At 44.8% G+C, this 25,000-nt stretch overlaps 3 protein-coding genes across 12 annotated transcripts in view; 1 reads left to right on the top strand and 2 right to left on the bottom strand.

Annotated features, from left to right (window-relative positions):
* The window catches only part of crip3 (cysteine-rich protein 3), a 23,955-nt gene extending 21,215 nt beyond the window's left edge, over positions 1–2,740 (bottom strand). Inside the window, exon 1 of one of the 2 annotated variants that reach the window (XM_035532692.2) lies at positions 2,595–2,740. In XM_035532692.2, coding sequence (XP_035388585.1) covers positions 2,595–2,637 — 43 coding nt within the window. In that variant the 5' untranslated portion in view covers positions 2,638–2,740. Of the gene's footprint in view, positions 1–2,504 lie in introns of both variants that reach the window. The other variant, XM_035532693.2, reaches the window with a different exon arrangement.
* A 600-nt stretch (positions 2,741–3,340) lies between these two features.
* On the bottom strand, positions 3,341–19,540 carry acss1 (acyl-CoA synthetase short chain family member 1). 3 transcript variants are annotated; one of them, XM_026996172.3, is made up of 14 exons: positions 18,748–19,540; positions 18,291–18,387; positions 15,396–15,595; positions 12,211–12,386; positions 11,564–11,716; positions 10,758–10,905; positions 9,129–9,266; positions 8,059–8,151; positions 7,546–7,658; positions 6,095–6,221; positions 5,737–5,864; positions 5,562–5,625; positions 4,818–4,939; positions 3,341–4,393 (listed from the first exon to the last, which is right to left on the bottom strand). In XM_026996172.3, the coding sequence occupies exons 1-14, from the start codon at positions 19,103–19,105 to the stop codon at positions 4,229–4,231; spliced, it is 2,082 nt and encodes a 693-aa protein (XP_026851973.2). In that variant the 5' UTR covers positions 19,106–19,540; the 3' UTR covers positions 3,341–4,228. The 3 variants fall into 3 exon arrangements, with proteins under 3 accessions (XP_026851973.2, XP_081577681.1, XP_081577682.1); XM_081721555.1 differs by having other exon boundaries at positions 18,601–18,890; XM_081721556.1 differs by having other exon boundaries at positions 18,668–18,890.
* Positions 19,244–25,000, top strand: part of hhat (hedgehog acyltransferase) — a 66,600-nt gene continuing 60,843 nt past the window's right edge. The window contains exons 1-2 of one of the 7 annotated variants that reach the window (XM_035532685.2): positions 19,244–19,374; positions 23,660–23,798. In XM_035532685.2, coding sequence (XP_035388578.1) covers positions 23,696–23,798 — 103 coding nt within the window. In that variant the 5' untranslated portion in view covers positions 19,244–19,374; positions 23,660–23,695. Of the gene's footprint in view, positions 19,375–22,166; positions 22,271–22,293; positions 23,055–23,659; positions 23,799–25,000 lie in introns of those variants that run through there. The other 6 variants (XM_035532686.2, XM_035532689.2, XM_035532690.2 and 3 more) reach the window with 6 other exon arrangements.

Genomic DNA, 25,000 nt, shown 5'->3' with positions numbered 1-25,000 from the left:
GGAATCACTGCAGGACAGTTTTCCCCTGTTTCATACCCTTGCAATATGGTCACAGGCAGGTCCTTCCTACTAATCTAGCCACAGCAGAAAAACTACAACCACACACAACAGTGTGTGCTGACACTCCAGTAACACACACTTAGTTCTGTGCACTGATAGGTGGTTTAGGCTCCCACTGCACAGAGCGCTTGTAAAATGCACAAGTCACTTTGGCCTCTGATGTGTTTGGGGAAAAGTCAATACTAAAATTGCTTAAAGTAAGCAGGAATTTGTCTCTTTGTACACAGTTACTGAACTCTGAGTCTGCCTGCCCTGTTAAAAATTAGACTTCTCGAAAGGTTGTAGGTTTAAAAAAACCTCCCATCTCTGAGAATTCTTTTCACTCCTGGATTGTCTCTTAGGATTCTTTGTAACCCCAAGGTCCAGCGGTCAGAGAGCGTCAGACACATGGCATCGCAGTGATGAAAATCCCACGGAAACTCTAACAAGCTGGAAACTGTGAGAAACCCGAACACTGGCACAGCTATTTAAAACCAGTACACTGGCACAGCTGTTTAAAAACCTGTACACTGGCAGTTGTTTGGAAACCAGTACACTGGCACAGCTATTTAAAACCAGTACACTGGCACAGCTATTTAAAACCAGTACACTGGCACAGCTGTTTAAAAACCTGTACACTGGCAGTTGTTTGGAAACCTGTACACTGGCACAGCTATTTAAAACCAGTACACTGGCACAGCTGTTTAAAAACCTGTACACTGGCAGTTGTTTGGAAACCTGTACACTGGCACAGTTGTTTGTTTAATAAAGATAAGATGCCAGTCGTGTCTTTTTGTGATACTTTAAGATAAAATAATGAAGTTCTAAGAAGGTGAGAGGTGACTAGCAGTAGAGAGCAGTGACACTCTCACCAACTGATCACAAAAAAGGGATTAATTACTAAATGTAAACGGGCAGTGTAGCCCAGTAAATTATGTTCTTTAAAATACACTTCAGTACAAGCATGGTTTGAAAACTCAGAAACATACAAATCCACAAAGTCTTTTTATTTCAGTAGACTGAATGCAACAGAATATAACCAGTTACTACCCAACGCCTACCCAAGTAAAACCAGTTACTAACCAGTTACTACCCAACGCCTACCCAAGAAAAACCAGTTACTAACCAGTTACTACCTAACGCCTACCCAAGAAAAACCAGTTACTACCCAACTGCAACTCAAAAAGAACCAGTTACTAACCAGTTACTCCCAACTCCTACCCAAGAAAATCCAGTTACTCCCAACTCCTACCCAAGAAAAGCCAGTTACTAACCAGTTCCTACCCAACTCCTACCCAAGTAAAACCAGTTACTAACCAGTTACTAGCCAACTCCTACCCAAGTAAAACCAGTTACTACCCACTTCCTACCCAAGAAAAGCCAGTTACTAACCAGTTCCTACCCAACTCCTACCCAAGTAAAACCAGTTACTAACCAGTTACTAGCCAACTCCTACCCAAGTAAAACCAGTTACTAACCAGTTCCTACCCAACTCCTACCCAAGTAAAACCAGTTACTAACCAGTTACTAGCCAACTCCTACCCAAGTAAAACCAGTTACTACCCACTTCCTACCTAAGAAAAGCCAGTTACTAACCAGTTACTCCCAACTCCTATCCAAGTAAAACCAGTTACTAGCCAACTTCTACCCAAGTAAAACCAGTTACTACCCACTTCCTACCCAAGAAAAACCAGTTACTAACCAGTTACTGCCCAACTCCAACCCAAGTAAAAACAGTAAATCACAGGACTTTAACTCAGTAAATCCCAAACTTTGATTAACCGAAACATGATCAATATGGTCTGATCAGTTTTATGTAAATATTTACTTTGTACTTGGATGTGAGAGGAATTAAACCATCACCACATCCACACGCCGACTGGCCCACATTCCTTAGGTGTCTTTGTTCCTACACACACACACACACACACACACACACACATTCCAGACTCACACACCACAGTTGAAAAACAACACTCCCTGCACCGTGGGAGGTCGCGGGCAAACGACCTCCGGCTTCTTGTCTGCTACACGGCCAGGTTCACGTGGACACCCCCGTGTCAATGACCAGCAGACTCTCACGCAAGTCTAGTCAAACAGTTCGTGCCATGACTTTACATCACGCCCGTCCCGTTTTCATGTCCAGGTATAATATCTGCTGTTTGTGTTCTAGCAACCACAACTCATAACCTTTGACAAACCACACACACATACACACACACACACACACACATATATATATGTGTGTGTGTGTGTGTGTGTATATATATATGAGAGAGAGAGAGAGAGAGAGAGAGAGAGAGAGAGAGAGAGAGAGAGAGAGAGTTATTTAACATTGTAATAAAGTAGTTTCAGGACGTTCCTTCATCAGCTGCAAGCAAAGTGCTCCATATATAATATATAATATATATAATTTGCATAATTCAGCAGATGTCCATAATTGAACATGTTTTATTGCCACTTACCGCTGCACCTTAAGAAACACGCTACTGCAGTCATTTAGATTCTCGTGCGCCCAGTAACATATCAGAGCTCCGTTTCTCAACGTCTCTTACCGAAAAACACCGGCTTTTCGCATCTCGGGCACGAGGACGTCATTCTTACGGATAAAGCCACCGACACGCAGGCTCGAGCTTGTCTGGCTCCGCGTCGGTTCCGCGGAGCGCGCTGCAATGCGAGGCGCGCGCCAAGTTTAACTTTAAAGAACCCCGCATGACCCGCCCCCGCCTGTGCGAGTCCGGTTAGCTTTTGGGAATTGTGATTGGTTCAAGGGGGACGTCAATCAACATGGTTGTGTGTGTCCAGTCATCCTTCATAAAAGTGATAGAAGCGCAAAACACAAATAACGGGAAACACCTGCAGCACGAGCCACAAACGCCGGAATCGACTTACGGATCTGGGTCAGCCGTCTCACGTGCTCAGGGTAAACGTAGACTGCACGGGCTATTTTTCATCGATCACTTTAACGATTTAACTTAAATATCAATCAAAACACTTTGGACTGTTAACACCACAACGATGAATCATACATGTCTGATTTGCCGAAGTATTTCTTGTCATGCTGCCATCTGCACTTTAACGGGTCACAGGCCGTAATCTCGTGTGCTTTTATTCTCGCAGTAGCTGTTCATTTATATTCTTCAAACAAGCGCTATGCATGTGTATTACTCCCGCGAGAGGCCGCTCGCGCTGACCCCCGTGGAGCGGTCCCCACGTCATCGCTGCACGGGCTCAGCCTTGCAGAGGCAGAACAGCGCCCCCTACTGCCCGCCACCCCAGCGAGACCACGCTGTACTCACCGTGAGGCCAAGGAAAGTTTTATTGAACATGGTCAATGTGGCATCGTACATTTTAAAACGCATAACGCTACACACATTAGATGTTCCAGGTCTTATATGGAAGTAGTTGAAATATTCATATCTGTATACATAACTATATGTAATTATATAAAAATCCTTATATTCACATTTAGGTTGTATAGGCACAAGTGGTTGTGCAAAAACAAGCGCACTGGAAATACTGACGCTATACTTCTAAATTCATAAAAAGACTTTTGTTAAAACAACATTTGAACAACTGTATCCACACGATCATGATTAATAGTACACAATTTGTGTTGTTATTAAAATAAAAAACAAATCTTAATTTAAAATTTATTTTATTGCCTGTTTCAATGTAGTAAAGTTCTAACTACTGATCATAGCTGAGAGCGTGTGCAAATGTACAGTGATTCTAATGTTCCCTGTTTTATTACCTAAAGATTCCCATGTGCTCAGTGACGTCTACTTCATTACTGACGTCACGAAGTCTGCACAGACTAAAAGTCTTTGCATATGCAACATGTAAACCCAGGCTCAGCACGTCACGCCTCCAGAGTTCAGTGTTTGAACTCCCCTGACACAACTCATCAGCTAATGATAAACCATTTTATGACCTTAGACTGGATTTTCACCTTAGCGATGGTCAGCCTGTGTCAGCACTGCTCGAAGACGTGCGGTTTTTCTGAAACAAGGATTCATGCTTGTGAAATTTACACTCTCTTTTGACACTTCCCAACACCTCCCGTAACTGTAGTGAAGTGTTGGAATCACAGACTAGCACACATTTTAAATCTCTCAAACATAATATGCAATATTTGTTTACACAGATTTCACGTGACTTGCATTTGAATGGTCTGTATCCCCACCCATCACCCCCTGACCGACTGTTTATACGCCCGAATGATCTCCATGACGACGGAGGGGTCATCCAAAGTGGACACGTCACCGAGGCTGTCCGTCTGCTCCATGGCAACCTTCCGCAGGATTCGCCTCATGATTTTTCCGGACCGAGTCTTCGGCAGACGTTTAACCACCTGAGACACATTCACAGGTCACTCAGACAAAACCTCGCTCCACGTTAGTGTTGACACCCCTGCATGACCTCAGTGCCAACATCTGCTCCTCTCCAATACAAACACATGCATAAATACTAACTTTATACTAAAGGAACGCAATAATACATATACTTTTAAGCACTGATTTAAACAGAACTTTAAACTATTTAAACTCACTGTTAACTAAATTAGATGGAAGAATTTAATATACAACATGGTATTATTCTAAAACAACACAGTTCCCAAGAAATGCCGTAAAACAAAAGGTGACAATCAGAGAATTCCCCATGCGCAGGCCAACATGCAGGGTTGTCCACGTCTCTCTAACACTGTAGCAGGGCACGGTCCCACTGTGTCCATCCCGCGGGATCGTAAGCGATACCCACGTCATGCATGCACGTACCAGGAAGTGATCGGGTACGGCGTATTTAGCAATCTTAGTGGCCACCAGACGTCTCAGGTCCTCCACCACCGCTTCCTGTTGTCCCACTGCGTGCTCTTTCAGAACCACGAACGCAAACGGAACTGATGACACACAAGAAGGGGTCTGAGATATAAATATTATATATGAAGATATATAAATATGAATGCTATATATTTAGTTTGATATTCATGTCCAATGGATTTTTTTCTTCATAGTGCTCTTGTAAGGGAGCCACAAACTCAATCTCATTGTACATTGTACAACAACACAGAGTCTGATCCTTTATTCTTTTCTATTCTATTGTTTATATTGTGCAGTACCCCACAACAGTCACTAGGTGGCACTAGCTGATCAAAACGAACCTAATGTAGTGGCCCCCAACCAAATGGAGCTCTTACAGGACAAAGATTCCCTTAACTTGCTCAAAAGCAATATGAAAGGTAGAGGTGACATCTTCAGACTCTGGTAGTTCATATCCAGGTACAGACGCATCCTTTAGACAGAAACTCCATCAGCATGTAATAACAGCTTGTTTACCGCCACGTTTGTAAACAGACTCAGAGTTCAGATCTCTCTGCAGGGTGCATGGACAGAGGGCGGACTGCCCCAGGATACGTGAGTGAACAACAGAGTGGCTAAATTAGCAGATGAGTGGAGGATGAATGGATGGATGAATGAAAGAATAAGTGAATGTACATTTAGGGAGATGGTGTTATGACTAACCTTCCCCTTTAATATCGTGAGAAATGCCAACCACAGCAGTTTCGGGAACATCGGGGTGTTCGTCCTGCAGCAGGACAGCATCAGACCATCAGACATGTAAAACAATTACTGCAATGCACTGATTATTCACGCGCTGATTAAAGATTTTTCGTTAAAAGGTTCGTTAAGGGCACACCAAGGCATCTTCTATCTCAGCTGTTCCCAGACGATGACCGCTGATGTTGATGACATCATCCATACGTCCAGTGATCTGGTAGTACCCATCCTCAGTCCGATACGCCCCGTCGCCCGTAAAATAGTGCCCTACCAGAGCAAATGGGCACACACGCTGAAGTCCGTCTGACTATTCCAGTCGCTACAGCTTCCAGCTTTAATAACGAAACGTTATGCTCACAAACCTTTAACACTCACAAATGCTCGTACATTTTAAAGTCGAGCTGTAAAGCTTCAAAGCTGAATCTGATCTCTGATTGGTCTATTCAGGAGAACTTCAGAAGGTTACTGAGAAAGCACAGGAGGCTAGCAGCACTCACCAGGGTACGGCTTAAGGTACGCCTCCACAAATCTCTGGTGGTCGCCAAATATGGTCCTGGCCATTCCTGGCCAAGGTTTGCTTATGCACAGCGCTCCACTGACATCATTTCCTGTTATCATCTGCCCCTGTTGGCACCAAAAATGACAGTTCAAGCTAAGGAGAGCTACAAACCAAAACGCATCCCATTCAGTTAGGAAGGTCCAGTCTGGACACTGCTGCACCTCTGTCCTGAGGAGGGAGATGACTCTCTCGGCTTCTGGCTTGCCCCTGGCTAGCAGGAGATGCCTGCAGCACTGTACGAGAGCACTCGAGTGTGGACAACACACAAAGTGCACAGAGAAGACTTTCAGGTATTTCTATCACCATTCAGTTCCTGGCAGCATGTGTGTAGCATCGGGATGCATGTTCTGTGAAGTGTACTGTTAGAGAACTGAAAACTCTTTAGGCACTTATGATTAAGAAACAAAATGATTATTAGGAAGTGATTTTTGAAGGGGGGGAGAGTATCGTTTTCCCAGCTCACAGCTGTTTCAACATGGCAACCCATTGTGAGCTGTATCAAATTTGTAAAAGGCAGGAAAAGTCAGAAACTATGGCTGTCAGCAGGTCAGACACACCGGAGCTGAGAATCCGCTACGGCTCTCCTCACAAAATTCTCTGAATTCCTTTAAGATTAAAAGTAAACATTACAGATGAATAAATATTTGTTAGTCTCCTCACCTGATGTAAAACATTTGATAACGTATCAAAGATTTGCTGACAGATAACGTAATCTCTGACTCAGAGAAGTGAAGGAGTAACTCAGTTAATTTAATCTCTGACTCAGTGAAGTGAAGGAGTAACTCAGTTAACGTAATATCTGACTCAGTGAAGTGAAGGAGTAACTCAGTTAATGTAATCTCTGACTCAGTGAAGTGAAGGAGTAACTCAGTTAACGTAATCTGACTCAGAGAAGTGAAGGAGTAACTCAGTTAACGTAATCTCTGACTCAGAGAAGTGAAGGAGTAACTCAGTTAACTTAATCTCTGACTCAGAGAAGTGAAGGAGTAACTCAGTTAACGTAATCTCTGACTCAGAGAAGTGAAGGAGTAACTCAGTTAACGTAATCTCTGCAGGAGTAACTCAGTTAACATAATCTCTGACTCAGAAGTAATGGAGTAACTCAGTTAACGTAATCTCTGACTCAGAGAAGTGAAGGAGTAACTCAGTTAACGTAATCTCTGACTCAGAGAAGTGAAGGAGTAACTCAGTTAACGTAATCTCTGCAGGAGTAACTCAGTTAACGTAATCTCTGACTCAGAAGTGAAGGAGTAACTCAGTTAACATAATCTCTGACTCAGGCACGAGAGGGTTTTGTCTCTAACGCTGATTTTCACAGTCTGTCTTATCTGCCATTTCCTTCACAGCCCCCTTTGACTTGAACAACGCCCTCAAAGGAACAGAGGTCACCTTTTCTCCCATAAGAGCCAGCTGGATGCCAAAGAAAGGTCTCATGGCCATAGCTGGCCGGATCTCTGCTCCCTCCTCTGCGGGGCGAGGTGCAATGCACACCCCACCAGTCTCTGTGGGTGACCAAACAGGAAACGTGATGCCACACAATAATACCTGTGACAGGCCAACACGCCTCCGCTATCTGGTGCCGACGGAGCCAGGTTAGCTTCAGGAAGCCGGCCAGCACTCGTTTCAGTCATCATTAGAAACATGAACATTCTGGGTGGAGGTATTCTGGTTACACACTATTACTGCTAAATCTGACAAAAAGACAGACACAGATCACAACGCAGTAATTGTCTACAATGTGCATCTATTAGACAGACAATATTAGTACAGTGTTACTTTAACCAGAGTGTCATGGTGTACATTTGTAACTTAACTCTGTGTTGTTGTTTTTTTTTTATGTTGTTAACGTGCCTCTCAAATGTCATCAGTGTGTGTCCTCCAACTTCAACCTAGCATTGTTACCTGTCTGCCACCAAGTGTCCACTAGGGGGCACCGTGCATCTCCCACCACATTGTAGAACCACTCCCACGCTTCATGATTAATGGGTTCTCCCACTGAAAAGGCAAATGACAGGAAGGCAGGAAAATAACAGGTCGTTCCAGATTTCACAGTTTGGGGGCATGTAGGAGATTAGCGGTAAGTAAGCACAGTAATAATTACAGCACAGTTATAGGGTTGAACATAGAGAGGACGATGAAGTTCACCCTTTAGCTAAAATGTCCTCTTTTCTGTGCACGTTTCTGGCTCAGATGGTTTACAGGCTGCCCCACTGTCTAACCACCGCACAGGAGGCCTGTACAATATATTGTCTGTTAATTATTATCGCAATATTGGCCTTTGCAATACCGGGATCAGAGAAGGCCATAATATGCAAATAAGACCTTTAACAAATGAGTTTTTTGTTTGTGTGTATTATTGTGTGCTGTTTGCATCGTGACCAATCACAGTCACTTCAGTTCCGAAGGCGTTTTGATGATTCACAGCATCTACACCATCTAGCAAACAAATAATTTTGGTCAAACACATCACATACCTCAGGTAGCTATGCAGACACAGCGTGGTATTTGGGTCCATATTATTTTGTCTTAACACACAGCTCCTTTCCAGACTTGTTTTACACACAACATGTGATATTTTTTTCCCTTCAGTGATTTTTGCCCCCCAACAAAAAAAAAAAGTGTTCCATGTTTATGGACCCGATGCTAAGGAAAGCAGTGCTGTTCCTAATCAGAGTGCCCTAGTTTCAGACCTCCACGTTCCCATGGCCACCCTCACTAAAATCCCAGCAATGTTCCTAAGACGCCAAGAGCAGGTTCACCAAGCCTGGCCTTTCCTTACAGATCACCACTAATACACCAGTGATATGGCTTCCATCGCAACGTAATCTCACCGTAACTGTTTTACCACAGTTTCAAGTAGAATTTTTTTTTAAACACACTATTAATAGATCAATTAGATTAGTTAATAATATAATTTGAAAGAAACACTCAGAACAGCTGCCAGTAGACTTGTGATGTGTGAGTCATCTCACCTGAGGCAAGGGTCTTCAGGGAAGACCTGTCGTACTTCTTCACCCAACTCTCCTCATACTTCAGCAGCAGTCGGATGGCCGTGGGCGCTCCGTAGAACTGGTTAATCCGCAACCGCTGCACCGTCTCCCAGTACCGACCTACATACAGAACTGGTTAATCTGCAACCTCTGCACTGGTTAATCCCAGTACCAGTCTAGTGCCATGCACAGAAAGGCCAGTTGCCCAACGCACACCTAATTAGGTGTGGAGTGGAACCCCGAGTGTGAACCCTGAGTGTGAACCCGTGTGAGAGCGTTTGGCTTCTGCCTGCAGGGCACACTTCCACTCCTGCTGTACACCCCAGACAGCACACACTTTTCACACCTGCCACACAAGCTTAAACACTACAGGATCAGGGATCTGCAGCCTACTAACACACACACACACACACACACACACTTAACCACTCACGAAAAAATACACCTCAAATACACCTATTAGTTTTTATTAAATTAATATCTTATTCTAATGTAAGAATGTGTTTTAATTGTCATTAACATGTACAATCTAAAAGCTTGAATTGTTCACACAATGGCTTTACACAGAGTAAGAAACAAACACAAAACCGGTGACGTACTGAATTCTACACTAACGGCATGCATAGTTAACAATAATACCCAAATCCACATAAAAAAGTCACATGACTTGAGGAAGCAGCGCGTGGTGATGGGGGTTGCACAGAGGGCACTGACTCATAGCATCCCTGCTGCACGCCTGCCCACATTAGCCAGGCTTTTATGGTCCGGAGTCACACATCATTACGGCCGTAAAAGAGATAACCATCTGTTTATGGCAAGAACCCAGCAGCTGCAGCACAGTAATGCAGTAATACAACAAACTGTTTGAAGTTACACCCATTTGGAAGTTTTCCTGAATGCCTCAGCGCGAACAGGGAAATGACGTACTTTAAACCCGCTCCGATGTTCTCTGCCAACACCTTCCCTTCATGGAGCTTAAAGTGTAATTCCATATTACACCAACCACACAAGCAGCTCAGCAAAGCCCTATCTTTAAACATTCATCAACACTAACCGTTATAAAGCATTTCACCTGCCAAAGACGTCATTTTGCTCTTCCAACAATTACAGCGCTTATCTGCATTTAACCGAACTTACCCATCCACAAGCTATGTGAGTTTAGTGTGCTGGCAGTTAGGTGCCGTCATTTCTGATAGGCCCACTGTGCTGGATTAGCATGGAGACTGACCAATGAGCTTCACAGCTAGAGGGCATTAGCCAATCTGATGGCGTTTGATAAGGCAGAGATAGGCACTTAACAATATCCTCCAATTATCACTCCAGTAACATCACAACATACACACAGGGACTCTAGAGAAGATAGCAGCTTAAACACTTCGAGAAAGGCCAGCCAAGCAGGTCTGGGAAAAGTTTGATAGCAGTCATTTCTTGGATATTATAACATGGTGTGCAATATTCTTTGTTTAGCAAAATTATATCAGGTTGTAGGATATCTCAGTTATAAAACTGAACTATAAGGTCAAATTTGCCCTGCAGAAGAGAAGGACAATAATCTTTCACATCTTTGAAAAACTCTGCTTATGAGATCCATAATCAGATTGGCTGTCTTACCAGGGTTGGGGTAGATGGGCGTGCTCTCGAACAGGACAGAAGTGGCACCATTGGACAGGGGGCCATACACCACGTAACTGTGGCCCGTGATCCAGCCGACGTCAGCCACACAGCCGAACACGTCGCCCGGTGAGCAGTCAAACACATGCTGGAAACACATGCACATGGGTCACACACGCTGCCCTGCAGCACAGCCACTGGTACTCCCTACAGAGAGGTGACCAACAAACCCACGACAACAGCAGCAGAATGCTCTGTTTAACCGCCGCTCGCCTGCTGAAATGCTGTTTTGATGGGATCCATTGGAGACTGCACAGCAGGTTTGTGGATGGGACACACAGTGAACATACCAGGAACTGTTGAAATTGTACACAGTGCCAGGAAACCCACTACCAACACTCTGCAGATACACACACCTACACACACACACACATACACGTGCACACACAAGCACACACACACCAATATGCGCATGCACACGCATACACTAATACGTGCATGCACACACGCACACACACCAATACACGCATGCACACACGCACACACACCAATACACGCATGCACACACGCACACACACCAATATACGCATGCACACACGCACACACACCAATAGGTGTATGCACACGTGCACACACACCAATACGGGTGTGCACACACCAACATGCGCAGGCACACGTGCACACTCTCCAGATCATGTATGTTCCTGACGGGCACCTCTCAAATCCTTTAAAAAAAGCACCCATCTGTAGTCCAAGTCCCAGGCAACTGCGCCAGGTACCGACCACTAGAAAGGAGGGTGGAGCACCTGGTGGGTGACCGAGGCGTAGAGGAGGTAGCCAGCCTGCGTGTGCACGATGCCTTTAGGCTTTCCCGTGCTTCCCGAGGTGTAGAGAAGAAAGAGCATGTCTTCACTGTCCATGGGCTCTGGGACACACTCGGGAGACGCGCCTGCCATGGCCTGGGGGGAAGAGACATTGAGAAGTAAAGCAGATATGGGAACAGCGTAGAGGAGGAGAGACAGAGAGGGAAAGATGAATATGATCTGACAGAATGACAGATGATGGTAAACACTATCATTTCATATCACGAGTCATTTCAAATTATAGCTGACAGGGATGATACAAATTGAACTTTAACACACATTGAGATTAAGTCGAATACAAATGTCTAAGACCAAAATAAAACATGGGGTACTGAGAACATAAATCATAAACTCATAAATTTAACATATACTGCATGTTCTTAAACAATTGTAAGAGTATAGATGCTTCCTAAAAAGGAACCACAGGTCACCCATAAAGTTCACTTTAAAGAACCATCTAGAAATGACCAAGGGCAGAAGGCTGTGTGTTCTTAGACTACTGCACAGCTCGCAACACCCTGTTCGTCCTGCTAACCAACGTCTGCTTTCACTGTGTGAAATGGCAGCGTTCTGGCTCAGGCTGTCCTCACCTCCTCTAGGGACATGTCCAGCTTCCCCATGGGAATGGGGTGATCAGTCCTCCTGGCCACTAGGACGCGCTGCACCGAGGGACAGCTCTCCACCGCCGCGTCGACCGTGGCTTTTAGGTTGATGAGCCGCCCTCCCCTCACAGCCTGGTTACATGTGATCACCACTTTACACTGGGCTGTGTGCAGGGGGTGTATGTAGGGAGAGACGAGAGAGAATGAACTGGACAGACGTTCACTGACACCACCGCAGCAGATATTGAGCTGCTTGTAAAAGTGTGTTATAAGTATAAACTGATACTGGAATAGATTTGTTCTAAAACGAGTTGGAAATCCTATCTAATAACAAAATTATGCTTATTTTAAAAAGTTGCTCAGATGAATTCAGGCTATTTTTAATATATATCAGACACAGTGGGAGCTCAGTGGTGAAGGTACTTGACTTGTGATTAGAACATTGCTGGTTCAAGTCCCACCACTGCTAGGTTGCCACTGTTGGACCCCTGAACAAGACCCTTAACCCTCAAGTTGTGCTCAGTCAGAATTGTAAGTTGTTTTGGATAAAAGTGTCAGATAAATGTAAATATCAGGAGAAAAAAAAAACAAAAAACTTTCGCTCAATATCTCAATTCAAAATGGATTTGAAAAGACACAGAATTCTGAGCAGTGCATTCTGGGTGGGACAGCTCTGTTTTTCCAGGGGTTTTCCTGCAGTGGAGGGGCAGTGGCCCTCAGACTTGGGACCGCTTTACCGAGGCGTTGTAGTGCCAGGAATGCCGCATAACACAGATCATCAGAGCTCCGAAATTAGCGAGTGGAATGTCGAGGTTGCGACCTATTGTGAAGTCATAAGAGTGCGACATCATAACTGACTCTTGTGGAACAATGGAGGCTGCGTCTTGCTCTGATGTCATGATGACTAGCGTGTGACTCGGTCTACGTTTTATGTACTTTAGCTGTCCTTGAATTTGCAGGATTTTTCCATCAACATCATTCCAGTGGTGTCTGGCAGGAGTGGAACCCTTTCGCCATTGATGAAGGCGTCTGGGAGATTCATAAGACCTGCCTTTTCCTATCTGAAGGTTCTCAGTACTGGCTTCCAAATGTAGCACATATACGCACATGCAGAGATTCTTGTCTTTGTGGGAAATCTTTGTGGGGATTTCCATTGACATGTATTACTGTATCTAAATAATGCTACTGAAATATATCCACAACTTTAACTTCAGTATGGTGTGTACACACACACACACACACACACACACTGCACAGCCACTTCCAGCTCCACCATCATTGTCAAGTTTGCTGACGACACCGTTGTCATGGGTCTGATCTCGGACAACGACGAGAGGGCCTACCTGGAGGAGATTAAACACCTGGAAAACTGGTGCCAGGAAAATAATCTCCTCCTAAACGTCAGTAAGACAAAGGAGCTGATCGTGGATTGCAGCAGGAGTGGCACTACCAACCTGTGAGGATCAGTGGAACCACGGTGGAGAGAGTAGATAGTTTCAGGTACCTTGGAGTTCACATCTCGCAGGACCTGTCTTGGTCCCGCCATACCAACTCCCTGGCAAAGAAGGCTCGTCAGCGTCTTTACCACCTCAGACGCCTAAGAGACTTCAGATTGCCCTCCAAAGTACTGCAGAACTTCTACACCTGCACTATCGAGAGCATCCTCACGGGGAACATCACAGTCTAGTTTGGGAATAGCACCAAGCAGGACAGACGAGCACTCCAAAGGGTAGTGCGTTCAGCAGAGCGCATCACTCACACGGAACTTCCTGACCTGCAGACCATCTACTACAAGTGGTGCCAGACCAAGGCCAGGAGAATTGTGAAGGACCCCACCCATCCCAACAATAGGCTCTTCTCTCTGTTGATGTCAGGGAGGCGCTTCCACTCCCTGAAGACCAAGACAGAGAGGCTGAAGAGGAGCTTCTTCCCACAGGCCATTCGGGCCCTGAATCAGGGAAACTGATAAACTGTGGAGACCACCACCACCATGTAACATAACTGTATATCTGTACATCTGTATATATAGATTTATACTCAATTACCTTGTTACACAACAACTGTAGATATGTTATTATACAAAATGGATCTGTACATTCTGTAGATTGTGTACATATATATACCCAACCATATACATTGTATTGTGTATATAATAATATACATATATTGTACATACATTGTTAATATATTTTTGTACATACATAGAATATATATATTTATCTGTATATATATATATTTTTCTCTATGCACCCCTGGTTCTCTTCCTCAGTTTGGACAGAGCACTCTCCACCATTTCACTGCGAGTTATACTGTGTATGACTATGTATGTGAGAATAAACCGAACTTGAACTTGAACTTGAACACACACCTTCCGGTCTGGAAGAGACTGGATCTACAACTTTAGCTCTCAGTTAAACATTCACACACACGAGTTTCCAGTTATGTGCAGGCTTTGTCTAACCGCCTGTAAGTTAGTTTATGGTGTTGCACAAAGGGGTCACGTGGACATCATGTGTCCCCCAGCAGTTCCAGTGAAAGGGGACCACGGCGAGCATGTGACAAGCCTGGAGCTACGCCCTTGCCATCCTTATCTGCTAGAACACAGGAAGGTCAGCAACTATTGAGATAGCTGCATTGTTATCAACAGAAAACATACTGGTAGTTATGAGACAGAGCACGGGACAGATTGGTAAGCTACATAAAAGAATGAGCTCAGGAAATTCTGTCTCATATTACCACTCTCATTCACACCCAACGTGTGGATCAATTTACCGTACTGCTAAAAATAACCTTTCACAACCTTTTAATAATGTACTTTTCAAATACAGGTGTTCTACATCATTTGTTTTCCCCTTTTTTCTCCACGGTTTAAAAATACATTTTAAACAACATTACCAGCGGATCAGAAGGTTCGGTCTGTGCAGTGTTTTTTTGCATAGATGTTGTGTGTTGTGGGGATGTTAGCAGCTCTTTAGCGGTCTAACTGAGGCACGTGTGTTTTGGTTGTAACCACCCTGTTGCAGCTACACACCTGCTGATGTCTGAGCTGGACACGTGGTGTTCTGTTTTACTGAGAGGCAACACATCAGTCTTCCTGTTCACGTTAACTGTCAGGTTAATCCGAATCAGGCCCCGCCCACTGATCTGGCTGTTGGAGGGTTTCTCTCACTCACCATCCTGGATCCTTCCGGCCAGGGCCTCAGAGCTGAAGCCGGCGAACACCACGGTGTGCACGGCGCCAATGCGAGCGCACGCCAACATGGCAGCGACTGCCATGGGCGAGACAGGCATGTAGATGGCCACGCGGTCCCCCTTCCCCACGTCGTGAGCCTTTAAGGTGTTAGCTAGCCGGCAGGTGGTCTCCAACAGCTCTCTGAGAAGAAGGGAGAACCAGGACATCTCATACTGGATTACTGACTCAAACATGTTCAGTTTCCTATAACTCTGAAAGATTGCCTTAGAGAAATTAATTTTAATAATTTAAAACATACGTGTGCCTTCATTCAGCCAATTTACAAGTTTTATATGTAAACTGACAAAATAGTTGTGTTGTTTTGAACGTTCCTATTACTGCAACATTAGCACAGTTGATTTAACATAACAAAGATGGCTAATTTCTGTCACAATGTTAAGAACATCTTATTTACAATCAAACAAAAATAAATTAAAAACCTCACATCTGTGGGAATCTTAAAACCATACAATAAAATCTCCTCCTAAAAGTTTAAAATGGTTGGTGCACTTTATGTAAGTGTAAATATATGCCACATACAAATGCATGACTCAGATGCCAATATTTAAGACAGAGAGACTTGTACTGCAACACTCTTCCCAAGATTTGATCAAACTAAACAGTTTAATTTAAAAACAGGACATGCACTAAATGCACACCATGACTACATAAAAATCCAGTCATTTATGCACTGTCAATAAGTTTGGAACTGTGGTCCTTAGGATGTTTTTATGCTGACCCTGACTTTACCAAACATCCCTCAGTCGTTTCTGAGCTGTCTGAAATTTGGCAAAATATGCTGGGAATTCCACTGAGTAGAGCATGAATACCCAATACAAACAGGGATGTTGGTAAACGTCACTTTAAAAGGCGTTAGTCACCACTCTGCTCAGAGATCTATCACTCTGGTCCTCCGCTGATTGTCAAATGCTGTGACAGGTTGCTTTCCCTTCATGTGTTGTAACGAAGTCATCTTTCATGTTCAGGCTACGAACAAGGCCAGAGAACCGTTCAGAGAGTCCTCACTACTGTCTGAGTCTTTATAGTCTTCACAACTATGAGTTGGTCATTACTGTCTGAGTCTTAATTCTTTTAGCAGTGTTTTCTTCTCAAAGCACCGGTTGTTGACCAGTGTCACACAATGCTTTCCTCTTGTACAGTAACAGAAATGTGGTCAATCATTCACAACTTTGCTTAGTTTCCAAGCAGACCCGGAGTGTTAAGAGTAGCCCACCACTGCTGGCTGGTATTTTGTCAGCTTGTGACAATTCCACGACTGCCATTAGAGGGGCGTGGAGACCGCAAAAAAATTACTATGCAGCTTAAAATAATTTTTCTTACTTCAGTTTCTGGCAGATGAATGGAAATACAGGCCAGGCAGATTAGCTATGACTGAATGTGTGTCAGGCATCTTTATTACAGCGTCTGCAGTTTGACAGTTCAGTGGAGAACATTGCGATAATACAAAGAATTTATACAGTGCTTTTCAAGAACCCAGAGACCCCTGGCAAAACTAGACTCGCATGGCAACATCACTGAAGGAACGTTACTTCGACCTTCTGAGGTATTCAGGTCAAACACATTCGTTCAGCAGATATACATGAAAGAGTATGTCTGACCAAGTAAGTCTAATCAAGTATGTCTGATTAAGGCCACAACATCTGAGTTTTTTTCCTATTAAAGTTTGGAATTTTACAAGCCATAGTAATCCTAATTACGATTCAGACATGCAAATATATGCAAAATTACCATTTGTGTTAAAATGTGTTCCCTTGTAACAATTACAAAGGATCCACTATTTATTAAAACCTGAAAAAAGGTTTGTTTTAATTACTAATTACTAGTTTTAAAAATTAGTTACTTACATAATCCACTACTTTGCAGCTATAAACAAACATAGCAGGACTTTTGCATAATTACTTCAAAAAACTATTATTGTAAAAAATAAATGGCCTTTTCCAGGACTCTTTTTATAAAAAGGCTTTTACCACAACATGCAGTATGATCAGTTCTGATTCATTTTAATAGAATAAAGTAGTCAAATGAGTTGTATTAGAATACACATTCAGCAGACTGAGGCTAATAACATCAAAGGTAAGTGTGTATAAGGAAATGAGGTGACATTCCGGGGGCATTTAACCCCTGGGGTTAAACATCAAGGGAAGGGGTATTTAACCCCCCCTTGTGTGGTCTACTCCAACCGCTACTTATTGCAATAAAAATGTCATTTGCATTCAGTTTCATCAAATCTCCACCTCTCCCATTTCTTTAAACACAGTTTATCTCTGACGGCTGATTTAGTGTTCAGCCTCCCTTCACTGAAGGGACCCGCAGTGCTGGACAGAAATGGCAGCTGCCTGTCTGAAGGAAGAACTGGCACTCTGCAGGCTTATACATACATCTGTTCACAAAACAAATGTAAGTACCTTAGTTGGTGCCCATGTATGCTTTATCTTCTATCTAAAAACATTTAGATAAAAACACTTTTAATGCCCACCAACAGCTGTTTTCATTCAGGACTTTAGTGTCTTGGCAAACCGTACTCTGCACAGGCGGGAACTTCAGAAGTGTTGGCTACAGCAATCTAGATGGCAACCTCATGACGCTAGCTGAGAGAACTCCAAGCGTGGGCAGGGATGTCATCAAGGCATATGAAGGTTTTTGTTTTTTGTTTTCATTTGATGAACAATTCTGATACCTTTATAATTCCGGAAAATGTTGTTTTGTAACTTTTTGTCTTCACTGTTACTCTGTGTAAAATAATAAATGTGAGGTAAGAGTGGGAGTTTCTAGACTCTTCACAAACATGGTCACTGGCGTGAATTTCTGCTCCGACCTGTATGTGACCTGCTCCTCGGTGCCAGGCTCATCCTTCTCCCAGAGTAACGCCACTCGGTCAGGGTCCTTCGCCACATGCACATCTAGACAGTTCACTGTCAGTCAAATTACACACACACACACACACACACACACACACACACACACACACACACACACACACACACACACACATACATACATACATACACACACCCACACCCTGATGATTACACCAACAAAATGACTTTCTTAGACGCTTAAGTAATAGGTTATATTTGGCCCAATACATACTGGGATTTACTCCCAGTACTCTGGGATGTACTCACCCTAGGATGAGAGATTTTTTAAAAAGTTACAGAAAAGGCAAAATACAGGCGTAAAAAGTACGATTACATTTGCAGGAACGTCGAACAGTTAAAGGGCTGTCGGTTGTGTTAAACAGAAATTGGTGTTTGGCATCGATGGTTTGTTACCAGAAACGTTCAACTGGCCGCCGACAAACCAGTGGATTCTCCCCGTGGAGAGGTCGCAGTCTGCCACGCGTTCGAAGTGCCTGCTCCATGCCAACCTCTCCCTGGCCACGGACCCCCAGAACGCTTCTGGCTCCCTTACTGACAGCTCGTGCAGCTCCGTGTAGGACTTCCCCGCGAGCTGCGCGCTCCAGTGTGGAGCGCAGTCCTGCTGGGAGGCGCTGGTGCGGGACAGAGTCCTGCTACAGCAGCGCGAGGCTGTCAGGACGGCTCGCTGGTGGCGTATCTTATTCACAAAAGATGCCCCAGCACGTCCCCTGTTCAGAAAGTTTGGAAAGCTTTTACTGATATGTGCAGCCATCTTCAGTCCGCACGCAGTCTGCTAGTGTGAAAACGAGTCTGTTTCTCTTTCTGGAGCTTCCTCAAGCGGCGCGCGGGCGATCGCGCGGGCGGGCGGCTGGGCGCTGGGAGCCTTTTAGCAGATAGTACAGTCAGATCACTGAATTCGTCAGTGTGCGACTGCTGCTTCCCGTGACATTTCCTCAAGCAGTGCACCAACACTGGCGTTTCGTAACCGGGGTTTAGCGATCAGAAACGTCACCTGAAACCCCTACGCACGAGAAGTTCAGCGTAAGTACACCATTTAGTGTATCAGTGTGGCGACATCGCAAAGTTTAGTAACGCGCAGAAGTTAGCACGTGACGCGTGCGTCGTTTTGCCCACGTCAAAGCCTCGTCCATCTACTGCTGCCGGTATTCACGGCCAGCACTTTTTCCAGACGCGCCACGTCTTGACATTGCATTCGTTTAAAAAAAAAAAAGAAAAAAAAAGCAAAAACTCCTGCTTCCGCCTGGTGGGGGTGTTAGGGAAAGACGCCTTACTTTCAGATCAACAGATCGCGCGGGGAAAACCACATGAACGCTGATGCATAACGTGAAATGCTACTGTTACTATATAAGTTAACGCGTGCATCATTCATAACGTGAAATGCTGTTATTATATCAGTTAACACGTGCATCATTCATAACATGAAATGCTGTTATTATATCAGTTAACACGTGCATCATTCATAACGTGAAATGCTACTGTTATATCAGTTAATGTGTGCATTATTCAGTACTTCAGGAATGTTAGCCTAGGTATCTGCAAGTTCTGGAAGGTGGCTTTAATATCTACACATCTAAGTAATTCACCCCCACCCACCCTTGATATTTGATATGGGTATAAGTGGGACTTTTACTTTTAAAATGGTTTTCACCTTTAAGGTACAAAACAACATCACAAATCTTACAATATACATAAGTAACATCAGGGATAAATATACACGGCGCTACAGTTGAGGTTTCAACTGCGTGTTTTTAAGATGGCCTGAGGCTTTGGTGTAGTGCTCAGTTTTGAGTGTCTTGAAACGTTTTCCAGAGGAAATTTCTGAAGCATGTGCAGCCTGGGCGGGATCTGCAGCGCTAGGAAACCACACAGCATTGGACGAGATTTCGATGATGGTTCTGATACGCTACGCAACAAAGTTTCTTAAGATGTGCCAAGAAATGCATGTGCATCTGTACTTCTTTCGTGATACTTTTTGACAATCTCGTCCCACCTGAGTTTTGCAGATGGTAGAACCCTAGAAATGTCCTGGTGTACTAACAAATAGGACGCAGCACGATGCTTTCTGAACCCTGTTACCGTCACAGAGTTGCACCATGCTGTTTGAGGCACATGTGATGAGGGGGTTAACTTTCATTAGGTGCGTCCTACCATCATCATCATGGAGCGTGAGTGTGTGAGGAGTTTAACTGAACGGCTGTAGGAAGTGGTGGGGTGAGACAGTGCATGGGCACGTTAGAGCCACAGGCTGGGTCAGTATCGGTGGGTCCACCGGTAACCTCGACCCTCTGACCTCAATGACTACCGCCCTGTCGCCCTCACATCGGTCGTGATGAAGTGCTTTGAAAAGCTAGTCAGAGACTTCATCACATCTTCACTGCCGGCCTCCATGGACCCACTGCAGTTTGTATACCGCCACAACCGCTTCACTGATGATGCAATTGCACATCTGCTTCACACCACACTGACCCACCTGGACGAAGGGAGGGGAAATTATGTTAAAATGCTGTTTGTCGACTACAGTTCAGCATTTAACACCATCATCCCCTCCCTACTCACTACTAAGTTGGGGGATCTAGGACTGCATACATCCCTGTGCGACTGGATCTCCAACTTCCTAACAGACAGACCACAATCAGTACGGGTGGGCAACTGTGTCTCATCCACCCCCACCCTCAGCACTGGAGCTCCTCAGGGTTGTGTCCTAAGCCCCCTGCTCTACTCACTGCACACCTACGACTGCACAGCCACTTCCAGCTCCACCATCATTGTCAAGTTTGCTGACGATACCGTTGTCACGGATCTGATCTCGGACAACGATGAGAGGGCCTACCTGGAGGAGATTAAACACCTGGAAATCTGGTGCCAGGAAAATAATCTCCTCCTAAACGTCAGTAAGACAAAGGAGCTGATCGTGGATTGCAGCAAGAAGCAGGAGCGGCACTACCAACCTGTGAGGATCAGTGGAACCACGGTGGAGAGAGTAGACAGTTCAGGTACCTTGGTGTTCACATCTCGCAGGACCTGTCCTGGTCCCGCCATACCAACTCCCTGGCAAAGAAGGCTCGTCAGCGTCTTTACCACCTCAGACGCCTAAGGGACTTCAGACTGCCCTCCAAGGTACTGCGGAACTTCTACACCTGCACTATCGAGAGCATCCTCACGGGGAACATCACAGTCTGGTTTGGGAATAGCACCAAGCAGGACAGACAAGCACTCCAAAGAGTAGTGCGTTCAGCAGAGCACATCACTCACACGGAACTTCCTGACCTGCAGACCATCTACTACAAGTGGTGCCGGACCAAGGCCAGGAGGATTGTGAAGGACCCCACCCATCTGAAGAGGAGTTTCTTCCCACAGGCCTTTCGGGCCCTGAATCAGGGAAACTGATAAACTGTGGGGACCACCACCACCATGTAACATAACTGTAAATATATAGATATTCTATTACCACCATGTAACATAAAAACTGTAAATATGCCATTTTACAAAATGGATCTGTACATTCTGTACATTGTGTACATATATATATACACACAACTATATACACTGTACATTGTGTATATAATCATAATATACATATATTGCACATACATTGTTAATATATTTTTGTACATATATAGAATATTTCTGTATGCACCCATTTTCTTTTTCCTCAGTTTGGACAGAGCACTCAACCATTTCACTGCGAGTTATACTGTGTATGACTATGTATGTGACGAATAAACCAAACTTGAACTTGAATGTTTACAACATCTCTGACACCGGCACTTCCGGCCCCTCCGTATACCACCCACGTGATGGTCTGTCTTGTACACGCAGCGCACACTCGTGGGGAGCGGCTGCTTCCGTTGTGCAGTCACACATAAAATAAATTGGAGAACCACGCTGCGCAATGGCTGCGCTAAAACGGGAACAGGTGCGTTTCTGCTGTTTAGGCAACTTCCTGAATAAATCACAAAAATACAGTTCGTTTCCACAAGACTTAGAAGACGTTATTTTGGGGTCATGGTTCTTAAACAACAAAGAACGAGCAATCAAACGCTGGGCGCTTCTGAGGGCATTAATACTACTGCAGTGAGGGTTTGAAGACCCAGAGATCCTCCACCGGAACGTGCATGTCCGCGTCTCACGCCCTGTCTCATGCATTTATCCGCCCTCGCGGATTTAACGTGCACGTTCTCGAGACAGTCCGCGAGGCCGAAGGTGTGCTGCCACCGTGCATCTAGGCTGCACGCGGCGTTCCACCGCTTCCGTGGTCCGTTTGGCACGCGGGCGGATGTGACGACATAAAGGGAAGCGGAGTTATTTAGTATCAGATATTAATTCGCACGTTACATACGACACAAGTGTTGAATTGTACGTGTTTTCCACGTTAAGCATGCGTCCCCGGCTATGACCCTTGTTCTGCAAGGCATTAAGATCAGTTACAGAGCCCCGGAAGGCGCGAGCCCGAACAACGGGATCACATAATCCGAACCCTGCTTCCGAGCGCGAGCGGCGGGTATCAGATGCACGTAAACCAAAGTGCCGGTCTTAACTGCTCGTGCACCTCCGGTATCATATATTGGAAACGAGTCGATCTTAAATCGAGTCCCCTGCAGCCGCGTGGCGTCGTGTATTTGACGTGATGACGTCGGTGACTTTTGTAAACACGGCGGAACGTACGTCCACGAGCCTGCCCTCCGGAGATTCGGCACAACGTGAGTAAATGAAACCGGTTTGCCCTTATTCTTGACATAACGCAAAGCGCTGTTTGCGTTTCTCCAGGCCGGTACCGAACAGTTCATCGGGAATACAGCAAACGTGTGTACCGAGCTGCCCTGCTCGCAGACGTCGAACCGTGTGCTCTTTGTGATAGTGACCAGTCGAAAAGCGGAGCTGAGCCGTAGTTCCCCTCCTAGTCTTCCCCTCCTAGTCTTCCCTTCCTAGTCTTCCCTTCCTAGTCTTCCCTTCCTAGTCTTCCCTTCCTAGTCTTCCCCTCCTAGTCTTCCCCTCCTAGTCTTCCCGTGGGCTGTGATGTGTGGAGGTTATGTTTTTCTGCTCGTCCACACCTGTGTAGCTGCATTCAGGAATATGTGGCCTGAACTGGACTCCTCCAGACTATTTTAGGGTGATCGGCTATGATAGTTCTGTTTTGTGTTTCCAGCTTTTGCATAAGTTTATATATAATTTAAGGCACATAAATGTTTCACCCTAAGCCCTCTGCCAAAAATATCTAACACTGTCTAGATTTGTGGCTTTTTCCTCTTAGATTTTTAAAAATAAATCAGACGAAGACCATTAACTATGTGATTTTAACTTTTAGGTGGGCCTCTGAGCAGGGTGGAGCCATCTCTCTAAGATGGAGCTGGCGGAGTTGCCGCAGTGGGAAATGGCTGTCTACTGGTTCCTGTCCTTCAGCTCCCACATCTTCTCTTTCTATCAGCTTCACAGGTTCTCTAAAGGTATGGGTTCTCTAAAGGTATGGGTTCTCTAAAGCGTTTCTGTCACATATGGAGGGGTTGGACCCCAGCAGGTGGCGTGTTGCTCTGCGCCTAGCTGAACCAGAGGAGTGGGGAAGTAATCTTTTACAGTGTGGGTATTCCGACACAGACCTTGTGACAGAGACGATCGCTTAGGAAGGTTAAATTGGAGCTTTGGTCCGGTGGTCAGAGCTCTTGTTTACCTCCGGTCAGCCCTGGGTTTGAGTCCTGGGTAGGGACGCTGCCTTCAGCCTTCGTCACAGACCTCAAATCCAAAACTGATCTTTGTAACCGCTTGTAATCACTAATTGAACAGTTGATGTAACAGCTTGGCCAGTAAGACGTCACGGTGGCCTCCTGGATAAACTGAAGTCGTCCCATACTGGATCTCCAGTGCTGTGGTCTGCAGCCATGTACTGCTACAGCCAGACTGACAGTATAAACCAACCCTGTGATGTTTTCCTGTAAGGCCTGAAACGATCGTCTCATCAGCCACTATTGTTACTGTCATGGCAAAGTCCCTCAGCCCTGCACCTTTCTCTTTAACACCTCAGACTTTCCCTACTGCCTCACAGTAAACGCAGACCCTCCAGTGTTAGTGAGAAGGGTGTGGCGTGACCAGGTGTTGGTGGGTATGTGTAAATGTCTCGCAGCAATCAAAAATAAAGCACAAACAACTTAGAACTAAATGATATTGGTTCTGGAGCTAAATAGTCTGGAAATACGGAAATAGTCCGCTACCAAATGATGCTAAGGCCGTGTGAGTATATGGGTAAATATTATCGTGATGCTGGCATTAAAAAATTACCCTGTATTATATATTAGAATTACAATGCAAACATATTGCAAACCAAATGATGCTAAGGCCGTGTGAGTATATGGGTAAATATTATCGTGATGCTGGCATTAAAAAATTACCCTGTATTATATATTAGAATTACAATGCAAACATATTGCAAACCAAATGATGCTAAGGCCGTGTGAGTATATGGGTAAATATTATCGTGATGCTGGCATTAAAAAATTACCCTGTATTATATATTAGAATTACAATGCAAACATTGCAGAGCTGCATTGAGCCCTCTACCAAGTTGCAACATGTGCTGTCAGCATCCAGACCAATCACAGAGGTTCCAGGTGTTGTTGTATTAAAAATGACCGTCTCTACAATAGCTGCAGGTCAG

This window comes from Electrophorus electricus, chromosome 10 (genome assembly GCF_041902795.1).
Source record: "Electrophorus electricus isolate QZ-2024a chromosome 10, ASM4190279v1, whole genome shotgun sequence".
Lineage (NCBI taxonomy): Eukaryota > Metazoa > Chordata > Actinopteri > Gymnotiformes > Gymnotidae > Electrophorus > Electrophorus electricus.
Note: the sequence above shows the minus strand (reverse complement) of the source record. Positions and strands in the feature narration are given on the sequence as shown.